This window comes from Piliocolobus tephrosceles, chromosome 3 (assembly GCF_002776525.5).
Source record: "Piliocolobus tephrosceles isolate RC106 chromosome 3, ASM277652v3, whole genome shotgun sequence".
In the NCBI taxonomy this organism is placed as follows: domain Eukaryota; kingdom Metazoa; phylum Chordata; class Mammalia; order Primates; family Cercopithecidae; genus Piliocolobus; species Piliocolobus tephrosceles.
The window spans coordinates 183,769,908-183,779,422 of record NC_045436.1 but is presented as its reverse complement, the minus strand read 5'-3'; the positions used below and the strand labels follow the sequence as shown (position 1 = coordinate 183,779,422).

The 9,515-nt window shown below is 58.0% G+C and overlaps 1 protein-coding gene across 3 annotated transcripts in view; it reads right to left on the bottom strand.

Moving 5' to 3' along the window:
• GAK (cyclin G associated kinase) overlaps positions 1-9,515 on the bottom strand; it is an 81,058-nt gene that overhangs the window by 44,380 nt on the left and 27,163 nt on the right. For all 3 annotated transcript variants that reach the window (XR_002730554.3, XM_023206732.2, XM_023206733.3), the window contains exons 6-7: positions 4,855-4,980; positions 2,209-2,298 (exon numbers count right to left, since the gene is read on the bottom strand). Coding sequence is in view for 2 of the 3 variants with exons in the window: in XM_023206732.2 (XP_023062500.1) it covers positions 2,209-2,298; positions 4,855-4,980 (216 nt within the window). In the remaining variant the exon portion in view is untranslated. The remainder of the gene's footprint in view (positions 1-2,208; positions 2,299-4,854; positions 4,981-9,515) is intronic.

Here is a 9,515-nt window from a genome sequence, read left to right as displayed (position 1 = left end):
GGGTGACGTTGGGGCCATGGGGAGAGCAGGGGTGACACCTGGGAACTCGGGGAGTGCAGGGGTGACACCGGGGCCCACGGGGAGTGCAGGGGTGATGCCTGGGAACTCGAGGAGTTGCAGGGGTGACACTGGGGCCGGCGGGGAGTGCAGGGGTGATGCCTGGGCCCGTGGGGAATGCAGGGGTGACGTCGGGGCCGTGGGGAGTGCCGAGTGATGCCTGGGTCTGCGGGGAGAGCAGGGGTGATGCCCGGGCCCGCGGGGACAAGGGTGTGAGAGGAGCACTGCAGACACGGAGACTGGCTGAGGGTGGCCCCTTCCTTGGGGATCCTGGGAGTATAGTCCATGGTGACACAAACATCACTTGACTGTGTGGAGCTGGCAGCGCTTCCCATGGCACGGGGAGGCCTGGATGCTCCACCTTTATTCACCAGAAAGAACTGTCCAGGTGACAGTGTTAAACGGACTCCAGGTTCTCAAGATTAAAAGGTTCCATTCAGGCCGGGCGCGGTGGCTCATGCCTGTAATCCCAGCACTTTGGGAGGACGAGGTGGGTGGATGACAAGGTCAGGAGTTAAAGACCAGCCTGGCCAACAAGGTGAAATCCTGTCTTTACTAAAAATACAAAATTAACCAGGCATGGTGGTGGGTGCCTGTAATCCCAGCTACTCAGGAGGCTAAGGCAGAGAATCACTTGAACTCGGGAGGCGGAGGTTGCAGTGAGCCAAGATCGTGCCACTGCACTCCAGCCTAGCAACAGAGCGAGACTCTGTCTCAAACAAACAAACAAAAAGGTTCCTTTCAAAATTCAGGGGTTCCCACACTCCCTGAGGATCTATGGGCTGGTGGGACCAGCACAGACTCTGCTGTGTGCTACGCGAGGGGCAGGTGCCTGTCCTGTCCTTGGCAACAGCAGAGCCCCACTTTTCAGACCTGACCCCACACAGAGTGTAGGGCACAGGGCAGAAGCTGCAGAGAGCAGCCTCCTCAGTCCGCTCGGGATTTTCCCAGAACTGGCCTCAATCAGTGACTTCTCGTCAGTCACCCAGTTAGGTGAGCCCAGAGGAGGGATTGGGGATGCCTTCGGCATCAGGATCTTATCCAGTCAAGAATAAGAGCTCACACCGGGACCCCAGGCTGGGTAAGAGCCGGCCAGGAGTGTCCTCATGCGGGATGTGCAGACGGCCAGTCACTGGGGTGCGCTGAGAACACAGGCAAGGACCACGGACACGGCCCCATCCTTCCACACTCCTCAAGGGACAAGGGCCTCGGCCTGCGGCCCCACGGGCTGTCTGTGTGCAGCCCACGTGCTGCGGCTGATGGCAGGGCCGTCCCAGCCCTTAGGCAAATACGCTGCGGAGAGCCAACCACCGCATCTGGCGGCTGAATGACGGGGTGAGGGGATGTCAAAGGAACCACAGGGCAGGACACCTTCCACACACGGTCACCCTCGGTCAACGGGGACATGGCCTTGGAGAGGTGCAGGGAAGAGGGAGGAGACACCACAGCCTTCAGGCTCAGCCCTGTCTCTGGCCTGGCTCTGAGCAGGGGAGCTGAGCACACCAAGGCTGGGGTGTGGCAGGGATGCTCCCGGGTCAAGGCACTCAGGACCAGACGCACAAACGGGGCTGAGGAAAGCCTCAGGCGGACCCAGCCACGCAGGCTCTGGGCCAACCCAGCTGCGCAGGACGCCCCGACTGCTACTCAATTCATCCCCATTAGAAGAAGTCAAGGTTGGGCCAGGCGCGATGGTTCACGCCTGTAATCCCGGCACTTTGGGAGGCTGAGGCAGGTGGACTGCTTGAGCTCAGGAGTTCGAGACCAGCCTGGGCAACATGGTGAGATCACACCTTATACCAAAAATATGAAATAATAGCCGGGCATGGTGGTGGGCACCTGTGGTCCCAGCTACTCAGGAGGCTGAGGTGGGAGGATCCCTTGAGCCCAGGGGCTGGAGGTTGCAGTGAGCCTGAGCAGAGGTCACACCACTGCACTTCAGCCTGGGCGACAGAGGAAGACCCTGTCTCCAAAAACAAAAATAGTAGTAGTCATGGTGATCCTTAAGGAAAGGAAAAAGAAAAGGGGAGTGGAGGAGAAGAGGGGGCTGAGGAGGCAGGCCAGTTTGGAATGGCAGGTGCCCGGCCCATGCTGCCTTGGGTTGAGTAGGGCACACAGAGCCAGGCACCGCCACTGAGAGGCGCCGGACCTCACCCAGATATCCTGCTTCTCGCCGATCGGGAAGTTGGAATACAAGTCTATGATTTCTGGCGTTCTGTACATTGGTGTCGTATTCCTCGTGATCTGAAAAAAACACAAACATTTCAAAGGAAAAGTTGCACCCCACAAACAGTATTTTCTGTTGCATCACTTTCGTGCAGCTTTCCAAATGCACAGCAGACTGAGGAGCAGCCTGCCCCGCACACTGTGCCTCGGGATGACCGCAGGCCGGTCGGCCCCATGTACCAGCTCCTCCATCATCTTCGGCCTCGGCGCGCTCCTTATGATGAGGACTGCGTCATTCACCTCCCGCAATCTCCTACAGCCTCCCATGCTTCACGGCACGTCGGCACCAATGCACTGACCTGCTGCGCACCGAATCCGCTTACTGAGAAGGGTGTCTCACCTGCCACAAGGGCCCCGCTCCAGAGTGGCTGCACCCACAGCAGCTTCTGTGACACCCAGAGCCCCAGGGTACGTGAGAGGCTGTGGGAGGAGGAAGCTGCCCACCAGGTTCACCCGACTGGTTCAAGGTTAACAAGGGAGAGCTTCACAAACATACAGAGGCACTTGTGAGAGGCAGAGGCTGGGGCCGCAGAGCTGTGAGGAGAGAGTGAATCTCTGTGCACGGCAGACACACAAACTCCACCCTCAGCTGCAGATTCACAGGAGAGCAGTGGGCAAGTGGGCTCTGCAGTTATACAGCAGGACAGCCCATGGCCTTGGGCAGGCCACAGTTTCTTAAATGGACGGGAAAATGAAAGCTGATGGAAAGCAGGATAAAGTGACCTCCACTGGAAGACCTGATTTTCAGGAATGACCTCCCTGAGGCCGGAACAGTCAGCTACAAATGCAAGACACAAGAGCAAGAAGGCCCGAGTCCAGAAAGCACAAATAACTCCTACAGCTCCGGGACACAGGGCGAGAGCAGGCTACGCGTGGGCAGGAGACGGCATCTATCTGCCCATCTCTGGAAAAAGGAGCCTGGGAGGAGACAAGGATGTGAGGAGCTCAGGAGGGGCTGTGAGAAGGCACCCTGCGTTTTCAGCTCCACTTTCTGTTACCTTCAACTGCTCTAAAAAATAAAGTCTGTTCAGGCCAGGCGCAGTGGCTCACGCCTATAACTCCAGCACTTTGAGAGGCTGAGGCGGGCAGATTGCGAGGTCAGGAGTTTGAGACCAGCCATGGCCAACATGGTGAAACCCCATCTCTACTAAAAATACAAAAAATAAAATTTTTTGTATTTTTAGTAGTCCCAGCTACTTGGGAGGCAGAGGCAGGGGAATCACTTGAACCCGGGAGGTGGAGGTTGCAGTGAGCTGAGATCATGCCACTGCAGTCCAGCTTGGCGACAGAGCGAGACTCCATCTCAAAAAAAATTAAAAAGTAAAAAAAAAAGTCTGTTCATACAAATAGGCAGATAAGCCCAAATGCATTTCAAGTGAGTTGACAGAACCACTCCGGAGGAGGAAACGCACCCCAGCACTTCTACGGGGAGCCCTCAACAACTCGTCCTGGGTCTCAACCGCAAGTGCGGAGGGAAGGGCTATAGCAAGCCCCGGGCCTTGCAGGATCTGCTTCCTCGGTACCAGAGAAGGTGGCCCTGAGACTGTGGGCTGTGCTGATGCCGGCCAGGCCCTCACTGAGGAGGAACCGTGGCCCCATGGACGTGCTAGAGCTGCAGGTGCCAGTGCAGGCCCGTGGTTCTGCCATGTAGACGGGTGTGTGCCGTGTGGGGCGTGAGCACCCACGTGTACTGTGCATGGCACGTTGAGTTCAGAGGGCCTGGGGGGCTGCCTGGCCGCCATGCTCAGATGCTCCCTGCCCCCACCATTCCTATTTTCTGCTCTGTGTTGTTTGTACACATTACATACACTTTTTATGCAGTGTAAGCTAGCTGTAGGAAAATGCAGAAACTGCAAATGAGCAGCTTGGGGAGCCTTCGGAATGGATGCCCCAGGGGCCCCACCAGCACCCTGGTCCCAGAGCCTGTGCCCCTGTGGTCCCTGCCCTCTGCCCATCCCAGGAAACCTCTTCCCATCCACCAACGCCGAGGGCAGCTCTGCCGGTTCCCATCTCCTTTTGGTCTGAGTCTCCCTCAGGGGCACGTGGACCCACCCAGACTGCCACAGGATGCCATCGGCTCACACTCAGAGGACGCGCCACTCACTCCCCTGCAGGGGTCTCGGGGACGGAGCCGTCCAGTCTCCCATGCAGATATATTTCTAAGTGATTCTTTTCTAAATCAGGCATTTTGTTTTAATTGATAACAGAGTTGTGGGGATGGATGCTGGAACAACTCTGCAGGGGTTTCTGCCACCGAGCCGCCCACGGACAGTGGCCACAATGATAAAGTACTGTTATGCACATCTTGCCATGACCAAAAATCCAAGAAAAACACAGCCCTACAACACTCAGGGGCGAGACTGGGAGGACGACGGAGGGGAAGTGCCGCATTCCACCTCTCGAGGGCACGGCCGCTGACCCGGCCACGGAGGCCGGCCTGGGCGATGCTGCTCAGGTTCTGGCTCCAGAACAGCTGCACGTCTGCACTCAAAGCACCCCGGGGGGAAACAGCACTCAGGGCGCGGAATCGCTGGAAGGGCCAGCTTCCCCCAGCACAGGCCGCGCTCAGCTCACCTCTTCCTCCACCAGGGCTCGCCTCTGGGCGCTCCAGCTGTAGTCGGGGTAGTGCGAAATGGTCGTGGCACTGCCAAAGTCACACAGCTTAATGGTCCCTTGATTACTAAGCAACAAGTTCTCAACCTGCAAAATTCCAGAAGACAGCCCCATGAACTTGGCATAGACAGAGACGGGACTTCAGGGAAAACGCACGGGTGAGGCACAGCCAGGGCCCTTTGCAGACAGCGCTCGCCCAGGGCTGCGGCTGCAGCACCTCACACCTGTGGACACAGCCAGCCAGCACAGGGTGCATCTCCGCACCGGCCAGCATGGGGTGCAGGGGCTGCGTCAGGCCTAGGCAGAGGGCTCTGGCGGGGGGCCCAGCCTGAGAAGCAGGCCCGGAGGGGTTGAGGGATTTCACAGAGGTCAGCAAAGAAGCCTTCCTCAAAGATGTCTTAAATAACTTCTGATCAAATGTAACATGTGTAAGAGCATAAAGAATAACCCATAAATCAAAGAAAGATAACTCAATTAATAATGGGTTAATAAACAGGGTTGGGCGCAAGGGCTCACGCCTGGAATCCCACCACTTTGGGAGGCCGAGGCAGGTGGATCACCTGAGGTCAGGAGTTCAAGACCAGCCTGGCCATCATGATGAAACCCCGTCTCTACTAAAAATATAAAAATTAGCCAGGTGTGGTGGTGGCCGCCTGTAGTCCCAGCTACTCGGGAGGCTGAGGCAGGAGAATCGCTTGAACCCGGGAGACGGAGGCTGCAGTGAACCAAGATCGCGCCACCACACTCCAGCCTGGGCAACACAGCGAGACTCCATCTCAAAAAAACGTATACAGAGACACACAGAACCAGAAAGGGCCACACAGTTGTGAAGCCACATTGCGCCTCCTGGTGCGGCTCTGGTAACAGGGCACAGGAGCTCGGGCCCAACAGGGAGTCCACAGAGTGCCGCTGAGAAGCCACGGGCGCCAGAGGCCGCACGCGCGACAAGGCGGCAACGCAGTGACTCAGCCCCACGCGGCACACACCCGTCTTCACGGCGGAGCCATGGCAAACAGCCGCCAGCACCAGGCACCCACGTGGAACACGAGGAGAAAGCTCATCCCACAGCTCACACAACCAAGGAAGCCTTAGCCCCAACATCAGGGCAAACCACAGATCTTTCTGTGACAGCCCAGAGGAGACAGCCCAGAGGAGCTCCTTCTGAGACAGGGAAGGAGCGGCTTCTTCAACCAGATAGCACAGACGTGGCGGGACGGCCAGCACGGGCATCCCCTCTGGAGGGTGAGAACAATGCCAGCACAGAGCTCTGGGAGGGCAGCGTGCCAGCCACAGACGGAAGGTGCTCAGCACGCACGCGGCCAGTCCGGGCTCCCACAGGCATCGAGGAGAAGGGAAGTCGGGGAAAAGGCAGGCACTTCCCCAGAGGAAGCCCAAGTTCTGACAAACCAGCCTCATTGACAGGAGAAAAATGCAAACCAACGCCACGGGCACCCAGGACAGACTGAGGGAGCAGCACCCGCCATGCCCCGAGCTGGCAAAGGGCAGAGCCGTGGCATCCAAGAGTGCAAGGGGATGCCCAGGGTTAGATGCCAACGCTCTCTGACCACAGTGGCCTGCAGACCCCGGTCCTAGAGAGGACGCCTGCTCCGCAGACCAGCAAGCTGGACAGGCTGTCCACACGGTGCAGACAGGATGGCTCATCATAAACAAGGGAAAGAAACATACACGCACGCCACCCATGGCCGACCAGAGAAACCCAGCGAAGCCGAAGGCCACCACTGGCCCTCGAGGAGATGCGGGCCACACTCAGACAGAGGCCTCTGAAACATAGGGCTGAGCAAAAGAACCCGATGCAGAGTGTGGGGCCAGGCTCCACTCACAGGACGTCCAGAGGAGAAAAGATCAGTGACCCTGGCTCGGATGCAGACAGCGGGGAGACGCAGCAGCACGCGGCCACTGAAGGCCCAAGAGCGCCCCACCCCCTCGCGCGTGCCCGTTCCCATTCTACAGCCAACAGAGAAGAAGTTGTGTGCACAGCAGGACAAGGCAGGGGGCAGGCGACTGGGTCCACGCGTGCTGCCTGCCCCTCTGCAAACAGCCGTCCAGACTCCTGCAGCGGTATAGGTGCACACCCGCGGGCTGCGGTGCTGGCCTGGGCTCCTGCCACGTCACCGTGGAGCAGCGGCAAAGACCAGCGCTGTGAAGTGCAGGCCTGGCTCACAAGCCCTGATTCTTCACAAACTTCAACCCTTCCGTTACCGTTTTCTTTAAAATGTACACTCAAGCCGCGCTACATGACCCATCGCACTTCAAAAACGCAAACCAGGAAGGTCTCGGTGACATGAGAAAACCTGCCACTCAGAGCCTCCTCAGGAAGAACCACCCAGATGGCAAACAGCACCTTCCACGGGCAGGACCGGCCCCTCCTGGAGCCCTGCAGCCCCTTCCGTCGGAACGGGGCCTCAGGCGCATGGGTTTCTGGAAAACAGAAGGAAGACAGGGAGGGAGGAAAGGAAGGAGCAGGAGCAAAAGGGCCTGGGGCTCAGGAGAAGGCTCCATGGCAGCGCCCACAGGCTTCTGCCATGGGGCATCTGCCCAGCCGGCCACCTTACACCCTGGCATTTTAGGCCCTCTGAGTTCAGGGGACAAACGACAAAGGCCACCTTTACCCATATTCAACATCTACGTGAAGACACTTGTGCTACAAAGTACGGGTGTACAGCCAAGTAGAGAAAAGGCGGCCCTAACCAGAGAAACGCAGAGGTAAGCTGTCAGCCACAGCCTCGGCCCCAGGTGGGCTGAGGCAGAATGAGCCTGTGTAGGAAGAACAGCTCAGTCTGGGTGCCCGCAGCTTGGGCATCCCCACCCAGGGCACACAGAGAGCTGCGGCTTGGGCCTCCCACCCAGGGCACACAGGGAAAGCTGGGGGGCTTCAGGGCCTCCTAGGTACCCACGAGCAGATGCTGGAGAGGAGGTGGGCCCAGGTGGCCGCACGGGCAGACACGAGCCAATGCACTGGGTGCAGGGCCAGGTAGACACAAGGACACAGCTCCCACCTCAGGTCACACAAAGTCAATTCCAGGTGGACGAAACCTCCAGACACAAGCCAGGTGGATTTTAGCCCCTGGAGGAGCAGCTGGGGTGGGTGCTGGGGGCAGGACCCGAAACAGCGCCGTGCTCCACAAGAGACGCCACGGGGCTGGGGCCTCACTGGCCTCCTCGTCCCCTCGGCCGGATCATCGGTGGAGAGCCAAGGACAGCACAGGGAGTCCTCCACAAGCCGTGGCCAGAGGCGCCGCTCCAGATTAGGGAGGTCTGAGAGATGTCACACTTTGGGAAAACCAGGGAAGGCTGAGACTAGGAGGGCAAGAAACAAGGCTCGGTTCCTCCCACCTCACTGCAGATAATGGTGTTGAAGCCACATAGAAAACGTCCTGGCCGGGTGCGGCGGCTCACGCCTGTAATCCCAGCACCGCGGGAGGCCAAAACAGGAGGATCATCTGAAGTCAGGAGTTCAATACCAGCCTGGGAAACATGGTGAAACCCTGTCTTTACTAAAAACACAAAATTAGCCAGGCATGGTGGCAGGTGCCTGTAATTCCAGCTACGCAGGAGGCTGAGGCAGAAGAATCGCTGGAACCCGGGAAGCAGAGGCTGCAGTGAACCGAGATCGCGCCACTGCACACCAGCCTGGGCGACAGGGCAAGACTCCGGCTAAAAAAAACAAAACAGAAATGTCCTCACGTCCCCAGAGACATGGACAAAAGCATCTGGGAGTGATGAGGCTTTAAAACTCTTCAGCAGGCTGGGAGTGGTGGCTCACGCCTGGAATCCCAGCACTTTCAGAGGCTGAGGCGGGTGGATCACTTGAGCTTAGGAGTTCCAGACCAGCTTGGGCAACACGGCGAAACCACATCTCTACTGAAAATACAAAAACTAGGCAGGTGTGGTGTGCGCCTGTGGTCCCAGCTACTCAGGAGGCTGAGGTGGGAGATCACCCGGGCGCAGCCAGTCAAGGCAACAGTGAGCCCTGTTAGTGCCGCTGTACTCCAGCCTGGGCTGTAGAGCCAAACTCTGACTCAAAAAAAGAAAAAAAAAACACCCCAAAAGACCTCTTCAGCAAAATCAACTGCTTCAGCAAGGAAGACGAGAGCCACCACGGGCAGGCTGGGCACAAGCTTCACGGACATGGGAGAAGCCTCACAAAGTCCTGCGTTTTTTAAAAAACACTGCGGGAGTGAAAACTGGGCCACAAACAAGAAGACGCCGGCAGCACAGGCAACATTTAGCAGATTATGAGAATCCACAAGCTGCTCCAATGAACCAAACACACAAGCCAGTGGAAAAAATTCTAAAAAGGCAAGAAACAAAACGAAGCTGACTGAAGAGTGAGACTTGAGTGACTGTAACAAACGTTCAACTTCATTAATATCAGGAAAATCCAAAATCACAACCCACCAGACTATGCTCCCCCAGCAGGCCAGCCAAAATCAACACAGGCAGCTCAGCGCACGGACGGCCCACGGGGCGCGAGTGTCCTCTGTGGGGCTGTGGGAAGCAGCCGCATTACACGGAAACCAGACAGCGCCAGCGGCAGCACGGAGCGCAGGCCCGGCCCCGGCCCAGAAGCACCTGTGTGGCGGTGTGGTGGGCACGGAGGC